Genomic DNA, 24,521 nt, shown 5'->3' with positions numbered 1-24,521 from the left:
TACCTTGGGGATGGCTCTGGTTGGGCTTCCTTCCTGTGTGAGAAAGCATATATTTAAATACATAACAGGATGGTTATCCAGAAACAAACAGAGATAACCACACAAAAAAAAGTTTTAAATGATGTTATAATGAGATAGATTCACAATTATGAACTATTATGTTACCTAAAAGAAAGGCCAGATTTACTCTTCAGATTTCTCAGCAGATCAAGCTGGTTAAGGGGGGGGATGAGTCTGAAAAAACAAACAAACACACAACCGTTTTAGCCATAGTGGTAATGTGTGCTGACTGTCAACTTGTGCACCTAAATACGATATAATGATCATGCAAACATGGCAAAGTAAACAATAAATGTGTGCACCGTATTCCATGACGTTATGTATATTTACATTTATTCATTTAGCAGACACTTTTATCCAAAGCGATTTACAAATGAGAAAATACAAGCAAATTATGTTGAGAGAAATCATATTAAAAGGGCAATAACAGACACATAGTAAAACCAACTATGTATCACACGCAGATTTAAACAGCAAAATGAAATCAGTAACACTTTGAATCTCAGAATTCTGAATATCAGATCTAGGTTTTGAGGTACATTGCTGCCATGTTTCCAGCTGTCAGCCTGCCAGAACCCAGTGTGCAGTGCCAGGAGGTGGAGAAACAATAAATTCATGGTGTGCTTCAAATTTAAATTTGAAAGCAGGAAGAAAACAAACCTGAAGTGTTAAAGATTCATGCTGAATAGTAAAAGTGAGGTGAGAAAATGTGGTGCATATAAGGTCCAGAGAAAGCTGGAGGAGTGAGTTGCCGTCAGTGGTATGCAGTGCTACAGTCTGCATCGTGAGGTGAAAAAGTGCCATGAACGGTCATATAAAAGCTAGAAAGGTGAAAGCCATAGAGAGAAGGATAGATATACACTCACTGAGCACTTTATTAGGAACACTATACTAATAAAATGTATTACTGGTAGTGCCTCCCTTTTTCCACAAGATGTTGGAAATTTTCTTTTGAGATTCTGGTCAATGTTGACATGATTGCATCACACAATTCCTGCAGATTTTTCAGGTGCACTTTCATGTTGTGAATCTCCCGTTCTAAAGGTGTTCTATTTAATTCAGATCCGGTGACTGGGAAGGCCACTGAAGAACACTGAACTCATTGTAATGTTCATGAAATCAGTTTGAGATGACTTTTGCTTTGTGGCATGGTGCATTATCATGCTAGAAGTAGCCATTAGAAGATGGGAAAATTGTGCTATGAAGCGATGCACATGATCAGCAACAATACTCAAATAGACTGTGACATTCAAGTGATGATTGATTGGTATTAACGGGCCCAAAGTGTGCCGAGAAAACATTCCCCACACCACCTCTACCAGTCTGGACTGTTGACACAAGGCAGGTTGGGTCCATGGATTTATGCTGTTGGCAGCAAATTCTGACTCAACCATCTGTGTGCCTCAGCAGAAATCGAATTCATCAGACCAGGCTACGTTTTTCCTGTATTAAACTGTCCATTGTTGGTGAGCCTGTGCCCACTGCAGCCTCAGCTTTCTGTTCTTGGCTGACAGAAGTGGAAATTAATGTGGTGTTCTGGTTTTCTAGACCATCCGTCTCAAGGTTTAATGTGTTACGCATTCTGAGATGTTTTTTTCTGCTCACCACAATTGTACAGAGTGGTTATCTGAGTTACTGTAGCCTATATGTCAGCTCGAACCAGTCTGGCCATTCTCCGTTGACCTCTCTCATCAACAAGGCATTTCCATCTCCAGAACTGCTGCTCACTGGATGTTGCGCATGAGACTGTTGTGTGTGAAAATCCCAGGGGATCAGCAGTTACAGAAATACTCAAACCAGCCCATCTGGCACCAAAAATCATACCAAATCATGTCAAAATCACTGAGAACACATTTCCCCCCATTCTGATGGTTGATGTGAACATATGCCCTCCCAGGTGGAGTGCTTCAGATAAAAACTCTTCACAATAAACAGACCATGTGGATAGTATTTAGTTAGAATTGTGAAAGGTTAGTACAGCTACTGTACTGCCAGAAATCCACAACCTATTTTGTATCTATTTATGTTAAAAAAAATTATATATAGAGTTTCAAATTTGGAATGTTGACATTTTGATAATTCTGTTGCAGGGTTCGTATGACAATACATTGAGTTAGCAGGCACTATATAAGATTACAATGTGTCAATATTTCTCTAACTACATTTTCACAAGGTGTATATAAGTAGCATCACTAGAGTCAGAACACCTGTGTCTCACCATTGGTTATATAAGGCCTCATTAACTTCAGCACCTCGCGAAGTAAATGCTCAGCAACCTTTCACCTGATGTTCACCAAGCCTTTATTCACATTTTGGATTTCTACGGTTTTTGGAGTTTTTGTCTGTTCTCAGATTACGTTTCCCTGCATAGCCCAGTCTGTATTGTACGCCCGATCGCCCGACCCACTGCTATCTTCCGCATTTCATCTTCCGCTTGATCCCAGTATTCTAATCCTGTTCGTCTGCACTTGCCTCCAACAAGGTAACGTAACAGATAGATAGATAGATAATTTCATTTGTCCTCCATATTTGTACACCATACATATTAACCCTCAAAACAATCACAGACATAGAGGGGAAAAAACACACAAAAAAAATAACAATGCCAGAGCATAAGATGGAATATCAATGGCTGATTACTTATGTGTTTAAAGCTTGTATAGCCATAGAAATAAAACTCCTACCATAGCTGGCCTTTCTGCACATGGGTAGTCTATATCTGCGGCCAGAAGGAAAGGGGATGAAATACTGAAAAAGTGGGTGGACTGGATCATTAAAAATTTTATGAAATGACACAGTCCGATAAATTAGGGGTAAGAATACCGATAAGTTTTCTAGCTAAAGTAGTTATCGTTAAGAGTTTGTTCTTGTTGGTAACTGTTAACATATGAAAGAATGGCATCATACATAAGAACTGGCTCAATGATACTTCGATTCAGAAGAAGAAGACTAGGCTGAACAGACAGATGTTTAAGTTTACGAATAACTGTAAGTCTCTTTTGACAGCACTTGTGAATACCTAGAGTGTGCTGATTGAAGTTGAGATGTTTATCCAATGTATCTGAAAAATATCTGAAATGCTCCACCATTTCAACCATCTCTCTGTTAATGATAATACTGGAAGGATGGGTCAGTGTTTTGGAGGAGCTAAAAACCAGTTCCTTAGTCTTTGAAACATTAACGTGGAGAAAATTTTCATCACACCATGCCCTAAAATATGCTATGGAGCATTGATAGTCTAAAAAAAGAAGCATTGTCCTTATTAAACAGTGCAAGAATGGCAGTATCATCTGCACATTTAAAGTAATGAATGGTGGTAACTGGACTCTGACAATCATTTGTATAGAGAATATAAAGGAGTGGGCTAAATACATACCCTGAGGGGCACCAGTGTTGAGAACAATGATGAGCTATAATACATTGTCCACCTTTACAACTTGTTTTCTATTAGAAAGGAAGTTATGAATCCAATGCCTTTTGGACATTCTTACATAAGCTTCACTGCTGACCTTCATACTTTCCAATAAATAAATCTGATTCCCAGTAGAAAATTTTGTATTAAATGAATCTGACCCCCAGTGAAAACTTTCCAATAAAAGGAATAGATGACTAGTGGACTGGGAGGCTGAGAACATAGCAATATTGGCAATGGTAGATGACTTCAGTAATTCATACAATTGTCTACTCAAGTATCTATTTCCCAGAAGAATACTTGCTACTCTGAACAAACCATTAAAGCAGGGGTCTTCAATCTCATCCACAAAGGGCTAATGTGGCTGCAGGCTTTCATTCCAAGCAAGCAAGATCCACATCTTATTCCACTTGCCTCCTATTTGGCTGGAATGAAAGCCTGCCACCACACCGGCCCTTTGTTTGAAGACCCCTGCAGTAATGCATTAAAATGTCCTTAGTCTCACAAGTTTTTTTTATATTACAAAATCCCCAGTCATAGACGCTATGTGATTCTGTGGCAGATTTTTCCTCCTCTCAACCCAACCACCTCCAAAATAAGGTCACAGTCTGGATCAATGCAACTAGCACATTGTTCTCATCTGGCACAAAGAATAAATATTTTGAGAATTAAACCAGGACAAAGAGGGGGTGCATGAGAGAGAGAGAGAGAGAGAGAGAGAGAGAGAGAGAAGATAATTGTGTGTCTTTATAGCAGATGGACTGGAGCTGAGATTCTGGAATAGACAGAAGGAAATTCTAAGCCTCATACCTGTACATAGGGACTGACACAGTTCTCTCATAGTAGTCCCAGGTTGACTGCAGGTCTGTGCGAGAGAGATTGGTAGCATACACTCTCCAGGCTGCCTGAAAAGTCATATCAGACAGAAGCACATACTGTAACTCGCACAAGCATTTTGTTCCCTAATGTAATTAAGAGAAACATCATTTTATATTAAATAGATCAATTAATATAACATGTCAATTAAATTAAATACGCAAAATAATTTGGGGTAGTTATGTAACAATAAAACAAACATTAATTATAAAAATGATTGGGACAACTCAAATGGGTACAACAAAACTAAGGCTTGTCTATTGATATCCTATGATATGATGTTGAAAAGCTCAGATGTCTTTACTAAACAGTACATGCTACATGTTTAAGTAAATTCTATGCTTTTCAAAGCTGCCACAGAAAGACAAACATTTTTGCAATTAGTTTACACATCAATATCATGCTGCTTGCTTATGACTGAAATGGTTGGGCGGAGAAACTCAAAAATGCATTTGCTAAAAAATTGCAGAAGACATTTTAAAAATCAAGCATAAGCACTCTTATGTGATTAATTTGATTAATTTAAGGATGATTTGATTAAAATAGTTCAGATAAGCCACTTTTACCGTTTTGCACCGCTTTTTGTCATTCATTGTTTATTCGAAAAAACTAACATTAACATACAGGGTGGTCATGTATTAGGGTGGACATAACAAATTTTATTTTATATGTAAGCTTTGCCCCAAACAAACAAACCAAAAAATGAAACAAACAATGTTTTGTTACATCCACCTACATGCATGGTCCATGTAATTTTAACGATAGTTTTATGCTAGTGGTAACGATGATAAATGATTAATGGAAGAACATGGTCATAATAAGCATGTTATATAAAATCAGTGCTGTATAATCAATTCAATGAATTGATTGAACCAATCAATAATGACTATCACTAATGTGTAACAATCACCCATTTCACATGAAGTTTAACCAAATGTGTTACATTTACATTTACATTTATTCACTTAGCAGATGCTTTTATCCAAAGCGACTTACAAATGAGAAAAATACAAGCAAAGCGATATATCAAGCAGAGAACAATACAAGTAGTGTTTCTAATCAGTTCATCTTGGTTACTTTAAACTCTCATACTGGACAGCCACTGAAATATCGATCTAGCAAATGATAATCTCAGTAATGAGAAATTGTAACTTCAGCCAGCCTTCAACACCAACAGCTTCTGTAATTATCTGTGAAGTGATTGACAGCAGCTTGGGACTCCACAGGAATTAGGAGGCAAGTGACATTTTAAATTACAATATTGAACTGAGAATGCAGCCCACAAAGGACTGAATGATTGAGGCATCTTTATTTCCAGAGAGAAAAATTGAGGAAATTGTGCACTGATTTGAACTTCCATAGAATTGTTAACACATATTTACTTATTTAGGACACAGGTTATGCTATATCAATATCACTTGGTAAAATATCTGGTAAAATTCTCTGATGGCTGATGCCATAGATGTTTGTCTTAGGACTTTCTCTGTCTTCTCATCCTTCTGAATTATAACTTTCCTGTAGCCTAGAGTTTTTGAGGTTCTAGGGAACTCTGTGTATCTGTATCATTGTTAAAAGCACTGTATAAATAAAGCTGAATTTAACTGAAAAGAGTTTAGAATTCTTTAAAATTCTTCTGGTGACAACAAAAAGGCCAAAATGTACATATGTTAGATATGCACGTGTAAGATCAGATCGATACAAGAGATCATCTCAAAGTTCAAAGAGGGTGAGAACCAAAACACAGAGAATAAATAAGCAAGGTACCCTTTAACACACTAGCAGATGTATGTAAGTATTTGTAAGAATGTATACATTTCTGTACAGGAAATCTAATTTGAGAATATTGTATATGTAATATAATGTGGATATAAAGTGTGATTTACCTGAATGAGCCCTGCAGCTGGATTCCGTCGTTTTTCAAAATGTTTTTGGCGATGCTGCTCCTGGACCTTCAAGGCAAAGCCAGAGCCCAAGATTCCCTAGAAAGTATATAGGAGGGTATGCTTAGAACAGGAGTTTAAACACAGGGCATATTCGCCCACTGAAAATGAAAGGACTGCAGTGTCTGTATTTGTGTGTGTGGGTGTGTGTGGGTGTGTGTGTGTGGGTGGGGGGGCTTGTGTCCTCTTAGGCTTTCTAGAAACTTACAGCGGGCAAGGCAAAGAAAGACACTCCGATGAGGGTGAATGTTGCTGCAAGAAGACGTCCATTCCACGTTATTGGATACTTATCTCCATACCCTATTGTGGTCAGTGTGATCTAAAAACACATTAAAATTTATTTATATTTGATTTGAACAATTACAGGAGTCACTATTATATGTCATTTGGAGAAATAAAAGTTATATTTAAGGATCAGAAGAGCAGTTGTACGTCCTTACAGTCTGGATAATAAAGTGCCAACTACATCATGTTTCCATTTTGTTAATTTATTTCCATCTTTGATGCTATTTGTTTCTTGATCATTTTGTTATTGTTAAATCTGCTGTGCCATTTGAGTGTGCGTGGACGCACACCTTGGTTGACACTAATTCTAGTGTTTCCCTAACTGCTATTCTCGCCATAGTAGGCTTTGTCGATGAATCAGACATATGGCATATTGTTTATGACAGAGTATAACAGCATGGTCACTGCGGATGCAAAGTACCAATACGGATACAAAGTTTGTATGATAGATAACAGTATTAGAACAGCATGATACAGCAGGATCGGCATTTTGGCAGAGTGGTGAGGAGTTAATACTGAAATTGTTCAAATTGTTATTCAGACCTCACACAAATTGTTGGAATTATACGCTGCTCAGACAGTTGCACAGGAATTACAAGCATAGGTCAGAGATTGCAAAAAAAAGCACACAAAGAAACAAACAAACAAAAAAACCCAGAGATATGACCCAGTTATGAGCGATTTTGACCTTGAACTCATAAATAGCAGGAAATAAAATGAGGCAAAATTATTATCTACCACTACCAAACATGAAACCAATCAATACCACTTCATATAGCATCAGTACAACAAGATTGGTGTCTTGATTCTTTGGATTAATTGTAAATTTGGAACCTCCCATTGAAAACCTGTCAATGACACCATGGCTGTTCATACAATATGATGTTGCTTACCAGACCCCACCACAGAGCATCAGCATAGGTCGCAAACATCTCGTTTTCCTCCTTCTCGGCCAGATACACAAGGAAAGAGGCCAGGATCAGGCACAGGAAGCCAATGTACCAAGCTGTGATCAACTCCTGCAAAGGGCAAATACAACACAAACACATGCATACATTAAGTACTCAAACAAGCATAAATTCCAAGAAACATGCATGCGTTTAATGAGCTATTTAAAAAAAAAATTATTTATATAATTATTTATATAATTATTATTTAGTAAATAAACCTACCACGACACAAAGCAACTGTGTTTATCCAAATAAAAGTGAAAGTTATTAATGTATGATACTGTTTTGGACAACATTTTAGTTCCATAATTATAAAAATCTTCGAACTTTCACAGGAATTATATGTAATTATATAATTAGTACTATGCTGACATTTTTTAATCCCTTTATCACTGAAGTACACTGCAGGTACTTGCTGATTTTTTAATCATATTTAATTCATGTCTTGTACAAAAATCCGGCAAAAAATGTTCTCATGATAATTTGTTTTGCAGGATGGTAATTATTTTTGATGGATATCAAACTGGTAATCGCATTACAGTACTGCACACTACAGAATATGCAATATCATAACTTTGAGATACTGTAAGGATGCCTACCAAACTGATACACATTGGTACATAGTCTCCCTGTTTAATTGAAACTAACTTAACTCGGGCTCAACTGACAATTACAGCTCCCACTGAGGAAGAGGAGCGCAACATACAACACGTTTTTTCTTCTTCTTCTTCAATACTGCACACTAACATTCCCTGTGAGTGCTACAGATGCACAATACTTGAGCAGGGAGACATAATGGGGCTTGCCAAAGTCATAAAAACCCATATTATAGCAAGGAATGTGCTGTTAGTGCTCTATATCTGTCAGTAATTGGGACTTTGACCTTGAAGGAGCCATTGGATTTGCGCTTGTCTCAGCACATTAGAGAGTGGACAGTTCAGAGTTGGGTAAGTGACAAATGCACAGCGCCATCCTGTAAGCACAGATGAAACTGCCTATGCCATACCCTGTTACAGGCTCATGATATAGTCCTTGAAATTGTGCTAAGTTGGCATACTCGTGTTGCCGGACATCCAGCTGGCACAAGTAAGCGTGACAAGGTAGCTAGAAGGTGACTGAAGGTTAGTATGTTAGAATTTGGGATTTCCCACATCAATCTGGCATGCTGAGCTGCTAGGACAGACGGAGGAGAAAAGCAACTGTGCTAAAGAAATATTTTATGGACATTGCTTCAAAATCAGCTACATTCATTCATCTTCAGTAATTGCTTTATCCTGAGTCAGAGTCATGCTGGGAATACTGAACGCAAGGCAGGAATACACCCTGAATGGGACTCCACTTCATCACAGGGCACCATGCACACACACGCACACACAAACATTCAAAAACTTATCCACACCTAGGGGCAATTTCCCATCACCAGTCCACCAAAGGCATGTTTTTGGATGGTTGGAGGAAACCAGTGAGCCTGCAGGAAACCCACACAGACAATAACCCAAGCTCAGGACAAACCGAGAACTGTTGAGTTATGAGGTGTTAACACTACCTGGTGCCCCACCATGTAGATATGGCCAAAAGTTTGAGGACCCCGGACCATTACACCCATATGTGGTTCTTCCCCAAAATATTGCCACAAAATTGGCAGCATGCAGCAGTATAGAATGGCTTTGTATGCTGTAGCATTATGATTTCCCTTCACTGGAACTAAGAGGCCCAAACATATTCCAGAATGACAGTGCCTCTATGAACAAAGCAAGGTCCATGAAGAAATGGTTTGCCGAGGTTTGCGAAGGTTGGAGTGGGAGAACTTCTGAACCCCACTGAACACATTTGCGATTAATTAAAATGCTGACTGTGCATCAGGCCTCCCTACCTGACATCAGTGCCTGGCCTCACTAACGCTCTTGTGCCAAAGCCATGCTCGAAAATCTAGTAGCAAGCCTTTCCAGATGAGTGGAAGTTATTATAACAGCAAATGGAGATTAAATCTGAAAATAAAAAAAATACTGATACTGTAAATAATGATAAAGATAAAGTAATGATAGTGTTCCTTGAAATCATCCAGAACAAGACCATATATATTTCAGCTACTTAGCTATAATACTGTAAGCACTTAAATCAAGTGATATAAGTGTTACACACTAAGAAAATGTCTAATTATTGTCATAAGAAACAGTATATTCATAGTATGGCTGTTAATGTGTTAATAACATATTAACATAATGCATTTTAACAACAGTATGCTTTAATACTAGTAATACCATTAGGTATTAGGCTAGCTGCTTGCACACAACCTCATGTGATTGATTTATGGAGCTGTAAATAGTCCATTACCCCGAGACTACTGGACATCAATGAGTACCATATTTACCCCAGGATTACAGCCCATTATATTAGAGAATACTGGAAAGTGCATTCATTCTGTATATTTATATACCATAATGACTCATAAGGGGCACTATGTTGTTCTGCTCTGAATTCACCCATTATTTTATCGCTCCGTCAATGGACTAAAGCCAAAGATTGCACTTTCAACACAAAGCTGCAAAATACAAACAGTGCAGAACTAGCTGAACATGATTACCTACATAATGTGAAAGTTGATGATTAATTGGTTAAATCATTTGACAGCCCTAATGCATAATCAAAAACAGTTACATTTCATTAGTCTTCATTTGTGCCATTAGCCAGTAAGGATTTACAGTGCCTATAGAAAATCATCATACTCTGTCAAAATCCTTACCTTTTGTCACATTTCACTCTGGAAATGAAAATAAATTACATCTGTTTTGCCAACTGTATTTACACATTATAACCCTTGACATTTAAGTGAAAATTACATTTTAAAATATTCTGAACAATTATTAAAATTGAATTAGTGAAATACCTGGTTTGGATAAGTGATCAGCCCTTAGGGTAACCATTATAAACTTGCTCAGGCACAACCGGTCACTTCCCTGATCACACATCATGCTAATTGCCCCACACCTGACATAAATTGCAGTGGTTTTGATTACTTAATAGGAAAACCGGCTGTTCCATGATGATTCCATTACTAGTAGTGCATGGCAACGCAAAGAATACACCATGGTTGTAAAGGTGCTTTTAAAAGTGCTCCGGGACCAAGTTGTGGGAAGGCACAAGTTAGGAGAAAGATGCAAAAATATTACAAAGGCTTTAACTATCCCTCTAAGTACCGTTACCGTTAAAGAGCATTATTAAGAAGTGAAAAGCGTATGGCACCACCAACACCTTGCCTAGATTGGGCTGTCCCTCCAAACCGGATGACTGAGCCAGGAGGATATTGATCAGGGAAGCTACCAAGAGGCCAATGGCAACTTTGAAGGACTTACAAGTCCTTATGGCTGAGATTGGTTGGTCTGTGCATGTGACAACAATCTCACAAGCTTTACACAAAGCTGGCCTGTATGACAGGGTGGCAAGAAAGAAGCCTCTCCTGAAAATGGGCCATACGAAGTCTTGTTTTCTCTTTGCAAAAAAACTCTTGGAAGATTCTAATGCCATGTGGCAAAATGTTTTATGGTCAGATGAGACCACGAGTGAACTTTTTAGAATGAACTGCAAGCGTTATGTTTGGCAGAAACCAAGCTTAGCACACTACCCAAGACATACCATACCTACTGTGAAGCATGGTGGTGACAACATTATGTTGTGGGGCTGTTTCTCTTCAGCGGGGACTAGGCAATTTGTCAGGATTGAAGGGAAAATGGATGCTGCCAAATACACCCAAATTATTGGCCCTCTGCTAGACAGTTGAAGATGGGCAGGTGGTTTACCTTCCAGTACGACAACGACCCTAAACACACTGCCAAAAAAGCTATGCAGTGGCTTAAGGATAGGAAGGTGAATGACCTTGAGTGGCCAAGTCAGAACCCTTCCCTAAATCCAATTGAAAATCTGTGGATAGACATGAAGACAGCAGTCAATCACCACTCACCACAAAATTTGACTGAACTCGAACAATTCTACAAGGAAGAATGGGCAAATATTCCCCAATCTAGGTGCACAAAGCTAATAGTGACATATCCAAACAAATTGATGGCTGTAATTAAAGTAAAGTTGGCTCTATGAAGTATTAAATCATGCTACTGATCACTTTTCCAAATCTGTTATTCTAGTTTTCTTTTTTTTACATTTCGAACTGTTGCCTTTTTACGTTACTTGAATGTTGTAAGGCAGAATGTGTAAATAAAGCTGGAGCAAAAAAATATATTTTTAATGGGTTTTGATTTCAGGCTGTAAGACTAAAAAGTGACTATTTCAAAGGGGTATGATCATTTTCTATGGGCACTGTAAATGTTAAAATCCAAAAATTTCAATACACAATCCCACTGTCCACAATGTAAAAGGACAGTTCCATAGTTTTTCATAACAAGATGATCCATCTATTTTTTGTTTTAAACAAAAAAGTTATTTATTTGCATCACATTTGCATGTAGTTTCGAATATCTGTTCATCAAAACAGTTCTTGTTCTCACATCATTAAATTAAGGTTCACTGGCATAGGGCAATCATAAGACTCATTCATATTACAGCATCATATTGCAGCAGACCTCCAGGGGGCTGGTTATTTATTATGTGTATTGTTTATTTAACCCTCCTATTATGTTATGGGTCAATTTGACCAATTTCCACATTTGAGATGTCTGAAATACTGGTTCATTTCTCTTTTTCTCTTTGAAATTCTTTGACTTTTCCTCATTTAGGGTGATGAACTTATATGCAAATATTTCTTCTTATGGCTTGTCTCGGACAAGCCATAATAAAAGTTTACTGTTTTAACCTGTTATTTGCTGTTTTTTGTGCGTATTTAAACTGTGGAAGTCATTTTGACCCATAACATAATGGATGTAACTTTTTTTCCAACATAATAGGAGGGTTAAAAATATCAAGACTGTTGCATCACCAAGACAGCAGCTTCTGGATACCGCATGCAGGCTCCCGTTTTTGAATGGGCAGCAAAGTGCTGAGGAGTGAACTCAGAAGAGCCACTGCTCAAAATGTGCTGATCTAAAAATAGACCTATGTTTGTGCAAATAAAAATGGGTTTAGATACAGTGAGGGAGCGTGGCCACTTTCATTGCAAGAATGTAACCAAGAATTGCTTTTGAGAGCGTGAGAAATTGCCCTAAATATAATAACTGGATAAAAACTATATAACGGTACAGTAAATTGAGGGTTTTCATTGAAGAGTATTGTAATTTTTTTTTATTTATTTAAGGCTTGGCCTAATCTGCAAACCTGGTCTGATCTTAAATGCAACTATAGAAATACATACAAAATAAATTCCATATATTAGAAATTACTCAAATAGCATGCTAATAATATGATCTGTGGATATACATACATGTTTCCATATTCTAGTCTCTTCTTCAAGACTCAGGTTTCTTCTCTAAAATCTTCTTCTCTAAAATACTGAATTACTACACTACCATTTGGAACCACATTTTGTAACTTTGTACAACTACTCCAACATGTGGGAGAACTGATCCTGCTGGAGGCATTATATTAAATGATGTGCCATTTCCTTCCTGATAATGAAGTGGATCTTGATTGGGTCCCAAGATTGCTGGCTTCTTTTTATGCTAAGTATGGCTCCTTTATGCCATGGTGCAGAGGCGATGGAGTTGCCCACACTCTAATGAAATATCCTGATTAAATGTCCTTTAGAAGGGATTGGCGGCATGACTGAGAATGTTGGAGCCATGCTTAGCTTGCCTTCAATTAGTTTCGGTATTCTGCACCCTGTTTATCAAGTTGTATGACAGCTAGTGGAAAAAAAGGCTTTTATAGGGAACATGACACTGGGTATGATTTCACCTTTGGGACTGTCAAAATCAGGATGCTGTTAAAATGTCTGCAGTAAATACACATTACATCTTATCAAGGATGCATCTTACAAGATTCCAAGGATCTAATTCAAAACTCTGCTGATGTCATACTAATATGATTGAATTTTTAAATTAAACTACATATAGTAAACAGACCCTCCATTCCAAAATAATCCCTGATATCGCCCCCATCTATGGATGTGTGCTAGTACTTTCTTTTCCCTAATGTAAGCTGCAGGCAAAAGTCCAGTATGATTTCTACCCCTTAAATGCACTCATATCTTTTGGTGTCCTATAATCAAGCCCCATGCATAAAGGTGCTCCATGTATCAGAGAGGTCTCTGTGGGAGAGGTGACATGTCCTCATAAATTTTAATTTGATTGTGTACCAGTTGATATAGTGAGAAGGCCAACAATCAGAATTAAGCAATGGTCCTGTCACTGTAGTTGTTTTAAAGCTAGTAGCAAGCTATCAGTTGAGCCTTAAAAACTTTGGCCAAATAGAACGTCTGGGTTATGCATATAACCATGTTCCCTGAGAAGGGAATGAGACGTTGTGTTAGCTGAATGCTGTGGGAAGCGGTATCTGAAGTTTGTGTAACATCATGCCTATTTATAGGCCTGCTATAATCAGGTGACATGGCAATTAAGTGTGTCGCGTGATATATAAACAACACCTGTGAACCGTGCCGTCAGCCTCTATTATCTGAAGCGAAAATGCAATTTACAGGCATGCCCCAGTATGACAAAGTTATGCCACGTCTCGTTCTCTTCTCAGGGAACAGGGTTACATGCGTAACCCAGGCGTTCCCTTTTAAAGGGAACTCCAAATTGCTTTAGCTGAACACTGTGGGAACGAGAATACCCAGTCTGCTATACTGAGGGTATGGCCTATTCAAAAAGAGCCGAGCCCGAGGGTCACTGCAAGACACTCCAGCCCGGGCCGGAATGTATATCCAGGCTGTAAAATCTAATGAATTTGTGTGGTGTACACCACCCCACCAAAGCACACAGATCCTGTAAGGATACCCGTTTGGACAAAGCCTCTAACTATCCAGTTAGAGATGCGCTGCTTCGACATTGCATCATCTCTACTGTCGCTGCCAAAGCTGACCAGCAGCTGCTCTGACTTATGACACTAGCCAGAGCGGTGGACATAAGTACAGAGAGCCCTTACTGGACACAGTCAGTGCAATTTCTCTTGTTCCGGTATGAGGAACGGAGGAGGGCAGAAAGCCTGCAACACTACTGCCTGGGCAGCAAATGTAGGCACTTAGGGCTTGGCTAATCCAGGGGTAAAGTCAAGGCAGGAAGGGGCAACAGGGAGCTTGTAGATCTCCTACTCGCTTGAGAGATGTCAGGGCCAGCAGAAGCGCTACCTTTAGAGTCAGAACCTTCTCAGAGGCTGACTCTAAGGGATCAAATGCGGCACCTGACAGACCATCCAGGACCACAGAAAGGTCCCAGGAAGGTATGTGTGGTCTGCAGATGGGCCTCAGCCGCCTAACACCACGCATAAACCTCAAAGTTAGATGATTTTGCCCCACAGAGGCTCCATCAATAGGGGTGTGGCTGGCCAAAATGGCGGTCCACGTAGACCCTGATTGTAGGAGGAGCCAACCCCACTGAGAAACATCCCTGTCAGAACTCCAGGACTGTAGTAATAGACCCTGCAGTTTGCTGGGTCTAGCTGACGTTCCTCACACCACAAGACAAAAAGTTGCCACTTGAGCGCATACAATTTCTTCATGGATGGCATTCTAGCATTGAACATAGTCTCTACAACCTCAGTTGTGAGACCAGAATCTATGAGTTGGTGCCCCTCAGGGGCCAGACCCACAGTTTCCATAGTTCCGGCCGAGGGTCACAATAAATCAGCCCTCCGGCTTGAGACAGAAGATCCCTGATGATGGGAATCTCGAAGGAGTGCCGTCTAGCAGGGATATTGATATTGAACCATATTCGAGCTGGCCAATAAGGTGCTACTAGCAGCAGACGTAGACAGTCTTGGCAAACTCTCGCTAGAACTTGTGGGAGCAGAGCGATCTCGGAAAATCATATAGATGTGACCTCGGCCACATGTGCACCATGGCGTCCAGCCCTAATGATGGAGGAGTGAGGGCGAACCACAGCAGGCAGTGTGTTGTCTCCTTGGAGGCGAATACGTCCACGTCTGCTTGGCCAAACCTCTGCCATATGGACTCAACCACTTGTGGATGGAGCCACCAATCCCTGGGCCTCAGCGCCTGCCTCAACAGGATGTCTGCCCCCACATTCCAGTTGCCCAGAATGTACATTGCACTCACTGACAAAAACTTTCCCTCTGCCCAGAGAAGAATTAGTTGCATCTGCCTGAACAGGGGGCGCGAACATAATCCTCCCTGGTGGTCAATATATGAGACCACCGCTGTGTTGTCTGTCAACACATGGTGACCTCTCAATTGAGGAACAAAGAATTTCAGCCCTAGAAATATGGCCAGAATTTCTAGGCAATTTATATGTCACTCCAGATGAGGGCCGCTCCAGAGAACGTGAGCTGGCCGTCTAAGACTGCGCCCCAGCCCGTGAGGGAGGTGTCTGTCATTACCGTCTTGCGATAAGGAGACACCCCTAGAGTGTGACCCAAGGCTAGAACCCGGGGACACTTCCAAATTCTCAGAGCATGTAGGCATCGCCGCTTGACACTGATTACTCTCAGAGGTTTCGTTCTCGGACAAAACCCCTAACTTTTCAGCCACCACTGAAACGGTCTTCTGTGCAATAGGCCCAATGGTATGACATTGGCTGCTGCTGCCATAAGCTCCAACAGTCTCTCGTAAAGACGGGAGGGGATGCCAAGATCCAGCTTTATCTTGCTCAATGTTGATAGGATTGACCCTACGCATGTTGGGGATAGAAACGCCCTCATCATAGTACAATCCTTATAACCCCTAGAAAAGTTGTCCACTGCACTGGAGAAAGCATACTTTTCTGAGGTTCAACCTGAGCCCCAAGCTCTTCATGTGGGCGAGAACAATATCTCGATGTTGAAGCGCCAGTTCCCTGGATCATGCTAGAATTAACCAGTCATCCAGGTAGTTTAGTACACAGATGCCCTGGAGTCACAATGGAGCCATAATGACATCCATGCACTTTGTGAAGGTGCAAGGGGATAAAGCTAGCCCAAAGGGAAGAACCCGATATTGGTATGCATTGCCTCCAAACGCAAACCTCAGGAACTTCCTGTGACTGGGCAATATTTCTATGTGGAAATATGCACCTTTTAGATATACTGTCACAAACCAGTCCTCAAACTGAATCTGTGGAGCGATAAGTTAGTACGTTAGCATCTTGAGCCTGTATGTCCGAAGAGTACAGTTCAGGTGGCGCAGATCTAAAACTGGCTGCATACTCCCATCTTTTTTGCGGACCAGAAAATAACGTCTGTAAAAACCTCCCTCCCTCCGGGAACGGGGTACATGTACTATGGCCCCTTTGTCCAAGAGGGATCTTACTTCCTGCGCTAACATCGGGCTCTGGTCTGTGCTGACTACTGTGGTGAGCACACCTCTGAACCTCTGGGGGGTCAAGCTCTGAACTAGACCCCGTAACCCTTTTCTACGGTAGACAGAACCCATGGAGACACATTTGGCAGTAGTTTACACGCTGCCAGATGGTCTTTTAGTGATGTTAAATTTTCCACATTCTATTGGAGGGAAAGCATCAGATTTTTGTTGCCCCGTGACAGCTTGCTGACCAGAGAACACTGAAAACTTGGAGCAGCCTTGGCTAGGGGAGGCACTACAGTAGTACTGGGGACTACCTGTCCTAACAACCTCATGTCCCCTGATACGTCCCTCCACGGCCACTCAGGATTGCTCCTCCTTTGTCTGCTTGGCCTTTATGACCATTCTCAGATCAGGCCTAGTAGCAGGCAGCGACTGTGGCTGCCCGGTTCCCCTGCCAGCCTGCGGGGGGAGGCGGGCTGCTGTACTTGCCTTCTGTGTCTCCCTCGCACTAGCGCTGGCCCGGGCTCCACTCGTGGATGCCTGGGTGAACTCGACACAACAGGGAATGAACTAACTGAATGCCACTGTATGTTGAGCTCACTCAGCAGGTCTGCTTAGTAGGCCTGCATCACTGCCATTGTCTGCAGTGACCCACAAGCAAGACCCACTACTGCATACTTTGCCTTGCCAACCAATGCCATGGTGGCCTTACATGGCTTGGATGGCAAAGCTGGCACCCCTAAATTACCTGCCATCGATGGAGAGAGGTAGCTCGCAAGCGTGCTGTTCTTTCCCCACGATGGCTGAATAATCTGACATTGCCGGGTTATAAATATGGCTTATGCACGGTTTCCCCCCAGAAGCATGATATTTTGACATGCACTTCTGGAAAAAAGGGGAGTTTTCTGCAGTGTGAGGGATTTATTTTCACTGGGGAGAAAAAATCTCATCCAGCCTTAGTAATCACTTCAAGCAGCTCTTTATATGCTGCTCTCAGTTTTTAGCACACCTTTCTGGCACACCTTTCCCTCGGCATCAGAGAGGATTTTTTTTGTGTGTGTGGTTTTTTTTTGTTGGTTTTCCATAGCGGAAGGAGGAGTCACAACGCAAGCTCCAAAATACAGCGGAGAGCCGGACCTGGAAGACAGAGCATGAGATAGAGCTTGTCTCCGGCTCCTCTTCTAGATCCATACGAGATTCCCAGGACCTGAGCCGGCTGGCCTTGGCAGCTACCGGCCCAGATCCGTGAGACTCTGAAACCCAACTCGCTTCGGCCGAGAAAAGAGCAAGTCGCGAGCGGAGCTGCCTAATTGTAAGGCACAATGCGCACAGTCAGACCTCTCAAGGGCTGCCGTGGCATGCTCCATCACTAGGCACTTCACACAGAAAGTGTGCAGTCCTCCCCATGATGAAACGGGGGCAAGGCGTAACACAATTCCTGAATTCTCTCACTCATACTTTTCTTCCTTTTTTTTTAAAGGGAGAGAAAAAAAAAGTAATTTTTTTTGGAAAAGATAGAGAGGAAATGAAGAGTCTTTTTGCGAGCATTACACAAACGACCAACATGCAGTCTTGCTGAAGATAATAAGGCTGACGGCACGGTTCACAGGTGTCATTTATATATCACGCGACGCACTTAATTGCCACGTCACCTGATCACGGCAGGCCTATGAATAGGCATGATGTTACACAAGCTTCAGATACTGGTCACGCACGAGGGTGCTTCCCACAGCGTTTTAAAGGGAATGTAGTTTTTTTTTTTTTTCATGAAAATCAGCTTGGGTATTACATGATAAAATATATTAATGTTTCTGTGTTAGCAGCATGTGCACAATTCTTTAATCAAATTTAAACTATAGTAAGGGGAAATCACCTTTTTAATGTGCAAATCCATATAAATATATTTATTTAAAAATGTCATTAAGATGGGTAAAAAATGGTTAAAGGGGTTACAGGCCATCATGGCAGCTTAGCTTGCTCTTGTAGCTTACTCTTCTAATCTTCTTTGTTCTTGTTGGTGAAACATTGTCACCCAGGTTTTAATCCTGTTATGGAATCCTTTTGTACTGAAAATATCCTTAAAACATTTAATTTAGTAATGTTTGTTACCAGTAGTAGTTCAATTTAAACTACATCCTAAAGTAAGAACAGTAGGAAGGTAGGAAACATTTTCGAAGGTTAGGTGCTTTGTTTCCTTGATACTTTGGGTATGTCTCGAACAGCTCCCTAGTTCAGTAGGTAGTGAATCAGTATATCATGTACACGAGTTCGGGCACTGGTAAGGACCTTGGTTCACTACACACTGGGGCACTGATAACTGAATTTCCGGTGACATGACTACGTATTCGTGCTGTAAAATATCACCAAAAATTAAAAATATAAAAATATTTACGTTTTATAAATCATATACATTTGTCAGTTTAATCACACGTATTTCTGTCATAATATGTCAAGCAGGCTCATAGGCAAGCTAATGGATTAAAAGCTAATGGGTTAAAAAAAAAAGCATGAAACACTTAAAAGTTGTTCGACTCAAACAAACTGTATATAGAACGTCAAATAATCATTTGAGAGCTATAACAACAATAACAAGCTACTTACATTTGTAGCTGAAGTTCGTCCCACATTTTTTTTTCGAGCTGAGAGGCTTCAGAAAACATGATATAATTTCCAGTAAGGAAACGTAGTGAGGATCGATGTCCCCTGGTTTTTGAGGTGCATTGTGGGATTTTTTTTTTTGTTATTTAGGGTGCCAACGTTCCAGTGCACTGGAAGGATTTTGCAATTGAGACAGAAAGGGGCATAACCTGGCCTGGTCATTAGGGGCTGTAACCCTGAAATTTTTTTTCTTTATCCCCGAATAATTCTCCACTTGGAGCGGTTTGTCACTATGTAACTGAATGTCAGTAAAAGAAGACCGCCTGTAATTTTATATCTTCAGTGAACAGAGGCGAGACCAATCAGACAGGGTTTACAGGAAAATACGTGGAAACACTCGTGTCTTTTTGGCTGACAGCTCTCAATTCTGCCAAACGCTAACTCACACAGTTAGTGTTACGAAAAATTGATATACACTGATTTTTTTAAACCAATCAATGGGTTGAAACTGAGACACTAACATCCTCTCATGCTGAGCAGGAAAACAAGGCATGTAAATGTCTATATGAGTTCTTGAATATGTATAAGTTACATGAACATGATATGAGCAGAGTATAAGGAAAGATAATGTACTCTGTATGGCACTGTAGCAGCTAAACCCATACAATGATAGCGCAGTTGTGCCTCCCCTTGGCTAGCGACATCAAACTAGCCTAGTCTTGTATTAGATAGCCAAAAAGTTTATATTTTATCAATCTGGTAGTCCTGCAAACAGTTATAATAGATTAAAAGTTTTTTTCAAGGAGAAGAAACTGGGCTCAGCCCCAGATGATTAACAGTCCAGCTAACGCCCCTTAAAATGGCCGACTCCCTGATCAGTGCCCTGACTACTGAACTAGGGAGCTGCTTGACACACACCCTTTGCCTTTCTGTTGCTATCTAAAAGTCCATCCTTGGAAAATATTATATACAGACTTCAAAAGTTACAATAAGAGATAAGTTCAAATTTGACATGTAAAAAGTAGTGTAAGGGATTACTCTTTATTTTACAGTAATTTAATTACAGTTACTTTTTAAATAAAATGCACTACTTTCGTTACATATAGAATTTCAATAATATTAAAGTGTAAGGGATTACTCTTTATTTTACAGTAATTTAATTACAGTTACTTTTTAAATAAAATGCACTACTTTCGTTACATATAGAATTTCAATAATATTAAACAATAAATAAACAAATAATTATGTAAAAAGAAATCCAAAGTCCACTGATTGTGCTGTCTTTAAATTTGATGACGAATTTGACACGCCTGCATGCTTTGAGAGATCGTGTGCGCTTGAGAAAGAATGGCAGAAGCAATGATTGGCTGCTTTGCTAAGTGGAAATATTCCCATTACTTCGAATTTATGACACGTTCAGACAGGAACATCACTGTAAAATGTAAGCTATGTCCTGGGGGGGGGACCTCGCTCAACTTCTCAACCTTTCTGAGTAGCCACAGAAATTTATTAAAGCACTTGTCATGACAACATTGAGGCGAATTCACCAACAGCGAATTTTTTTTTTTTAAACTTATTTTGATGTCAATTTAATGTACGAAGTAATTAATAAGTATTTAGTTTGTGATTATTTTTTAGACAGAGTAATTACTACAGTAATCTTTTTACAGTTACAATAAATTAAGTTACTTTTTGGAGTAACTTACCCAGCACTGCCTATCACAGTGAAATCCTTGGTGTTTATTTGAAATCTATGTGTGAAATCACTCTTATCTTAGGAACACTGCTAAATTTGGCTCAGCCTGAGATGCTCCGGACCACTGACCTTGACTGGCCACAAGCTTCAGAATGTTGATGGCTGCAATCTGATTTGCTCTCTGTCCTTCCATGCTTTATTAATGAGTCTTGTGTGAAGCTGTTAGCGGTGAGTAAACAAGATACTCTTGCATATTTTCAGAAGGGCTATAGGAAAAGGTCTATGATTGCGGTCAAACGAACTTAACTGTAAAAGTAGGACGGTCTTGGCCACATTTAATGATGAATGCTAGAAGTCTACACTCTCCTTGAGGTTTAAGTTCCCTCACGCAATCTGCGATCGGTTAATGACCGAAACTTAGTAGTGCCTACTCCGTGTGGCTCAAGGTCCCTTTCCAGAACCTTCACACTAACTGTTCCTCAGTGGTGGAGTGAACTACCAACTTCAATCCGGACCGCAGAATCTGTCACTATCTTCAAAAAACAGATAAAGACCCACCTCTTCCGTGAGCACTTAACTAACCCCTAAGCTGCCAACCAAGACATTATAAAAAAAAATTAACAATAATTACTCTGGCTCTTACACCTCTACTCTGCGCACTTTGCTTCTCTAGAACTTAATTTAAAATCTTGTAAAGTTGCACTATTTGTACTGTTCTCCGCTTGACATATCGCTTTGCTTGTATTTCCTCATTTGTAAGTCGCTTTGGATAAAAGCGTCTGCTAAATGAAGAAATGTAAATGTACGTCTAACTCGGACAACAAGAGCTAGATCAACCATGCAGAATTTCCTATGCATGTAGTGGAAACCTTGAAAGTCTTATTTGAAGCATTCATTTATTCATCAGTAACCACTTTATCTTGGTCAGGTGGATGTAGAACTAATCGCTAAACACTGTGTGTGTATGCGTATACGTTTTTTTTCCCCACCAGGTTCTCACACAGAAACTCAACACAGAGAGTAACCTGAGCTCAGGAATGGACCCTAAAATTGTCAGGCAGCAATGATACCTGCTGTACCACTGTACCATCCTTACTTGACACAGGAACCAATTTGTATGAGAAACCATTCTCTAAGAACTACTCACATGTTTTTCAGTTTCTGTTATGACAGTGCTGTTGATTACCTTGCTGTGAGCGTAGACAACAGACCCCAGCAGTTTCCAGGTTCCCCCACGGCGGTCCATGCGAATCATGCGGAGGATCTGGAGGAAGCGGAGACTTCTGATGGCTGAGGTGGCAAACACATTGCCCTGTGTGCCAGCTGCCAACACTGAGATGGAGGCTATTAGCACCATGATGTCTGTGGTATACGGAAAAGTAAAAGTGATTATGGGTCACTCAGGAATTCTTGGTGTGAACTGCTCTGAAAATAGTAAGAGACAGTAATTTTGGATTGCCTGCCTTGGTGCCTGTGTGCTGGTTTAGGGCTACATGACTTAAACAAATCATGTTCAAATACAATTAATGCAGTTCTATGTTGGTTATATTTATTTGTGGAAAGTCCGTTTAAATGGAACTATAATATAAAAATACATATTTAAACAATATTACCACTTAATCAAGCAAATTCATAATTTAAACATTTATTGAACTTCAAACCATGTTTCATTACCTTTATTGCAATAAACACAGCATTAATACATCGTTTAATGTAATATTTATTTGCTTACCTATGACACAAAAAGGTTTTCGAGCAAACTTTAGCCTGCCTCTCCATCCTCGGTATCGACAGCAACATCCCGCTGACCAAATTCTTACAATGTATTCAACTCCAAACACCACTATCATTACAATTTCCTTTACACACACAGGAAGACAAGCACCATCAGGTAACATAGCTGTAATTCATGACAGATCACATAACATACACTCACTGGCAACATTAATAGGAACACCAGAACTCCTGCTCATTCATGCAATTATTGAGTCAATCAATCACGTGTCAGAGATGTAGATGCAGGTCAAGAGCTTCAGGTAATGCTCACATCAAACGTCAGAAAGGGGAAAAATGTGATCTCTGTGACTTTGTCCGTGGCAGGGTTGTCGGTACCAGTTGTGCCAAATTAAGCATTTGAGAAACTTCTGATCTCTAGATCAGAAAACCTCTAGAATTTACACAAAATGCTGCAGAAAAAAATCCAGGAAGGCTACAGTAACTCAAATCACCACTCTTTACAACCAATGTGAACAGAAAAGCATTCCAGAATTAACAGCTTGTCAAGCCTTGAGGCATATGGGCTACAACAGCAGAAGACCACCTCAGTTACCTCTCCTGTCAGCCAAGAACAGGAATCTGAGGCTCATTTTCTTCACTATTAAAGTTTCCAGTAAGTGTATATTTAATTCAATCTACAATTTATTAGTAAAAATGTTGACTTTGCAATGACTGTGCATACCAGTATGTACAAGGCATCCTCAGAGCTCTTTTCATACTCCCTGATGGTTGAGAACACAGATAGGACCAAACAGGAGAACACCAGCAAGAAACTGAAAGAGAAAAGAATAGCCATTTTAATTTGAACCTCTTAGACAGCACATTATTATTTTCTCATAGCATTTTAGTCATAACATTTCACTTTCACTGTATCGGTAGGTTTGGTGAAAGTGAACCAGTGCTAGTACAATCCTCTCAACATTTGCTAACACAGATTATATTGTACACAAGACACCCACCTAATTAAACATAATACTGTCAGCGTCTTCTTCAAATGTCTCTATAAATGGGCTAAATGAGTTTTTTCCACAGCAGGAGGCTTGCTGCAGTTAGTAAGACTTCCTGAGAGATTCAACAAGATTCAGCCAAAATTGCTGAGCTAGTCAATGAAAGAGCAATGCGAAAGACATTAGATCCACTGCAGGATATCAGACTCCCACAAACACACTAGAACACTCTGCTTCTTCTCCATTTTCCTGTGATCTCATCTTTGTGAAAAAGACAATGCAGTTTATTGACCTAAATGCTATAATCTCCTTCTTAATTACAGGGCTAAACGGTAGCACAAGACACAACACTTACTGAAATGTGATCCCTAAGATATAGAGATCAAATTCTGCCTGTAAAATATTAACCAGGGCAGAAAAGTGTTTGCATGTGTTTGTATTATCCAGAGATTCCAGAGCTGGTTCAAATCCCAACAATGTCACAGCCATCGATGGCCAGGAGCCAAGGGAGGAAAGTTGGCCGTACTCTCTGGGTGAGAGGGATGATATAATCTGTACAGTTCTGAAAATTAAATTCCTGTTTTCTTACTTTAGATTACTTATTTTTAGATATTTGGCAGTGTAAGGAGTAGAACAGGTTG

At 40.1% G+C, this 24,521-nt stretch overlaps 1 protein-coding gene across 1 annotated transcript in view; it reads right to left on the bottom strand.

Annotated features, from left to right (window-relative positions):
• LOC128614697 (potassium voltage-gated channel subfamily KQT member 2) overlaps positions 1–24,140 on the bottom strand; it is a 35,848-nt gene extending 11,708 nt beyond the window's left edge. The window contains exons 1-9 of the mRNA XM_053636252.1: positions 23,616–24,140; positions 22,890–23,016; positions 22,344–22,519; positions 7,467–7,592; positions 6,497–6,607; positions 6,232–6,327; positions 4,283–4,377; positions 166–234; positions 4–33 (exon numbers count right to left, since the gene is read on the bottom strand). Coding sequence (XP_053492227.1) covers positions 4–33; positions 166–234; positions 4,283–4,377; positions 6,232–6,327; positions 6,497–6,607; positions 7,467–7,592; positions 22,344–22,519; positions 22,890–23,016; positions 23,616–23,729 — 944 coding nt within the window. The 5' untranslated portion in view covers positions 23,730–24,140. The remainder of the gene's footprint in view (positions 1–3; positions 34–165; positions 235–4,282; positions 4,378–6,231; positions 6,328–6,496; positions 6,608–7,466; positions 7,593–22,343; positions 22,520–22,889; positions 23,017–23,615) is intronic.
• Between the last annotated feature and the right edge of the window lie 381 nt (positions 24,141–24,521).

The sequence above is a fragment of the Ictalurus furcatus genome, chromosome 11 (assembly GCF_023375685.1).
Source record: "Ictalurus furcatus strain D&B chromosome 11, Billie_1.0, whole genome shotgun sequence".
NCBI lineage: Eukaryota > Metazoa > Chordata > Actinopteri > Siluriformes > Ictaluridae > Ictalurus > Ictalurus furcatus.
This window is presented reverse-complemented; position numbering and strand designations above follow the sequence as displayed.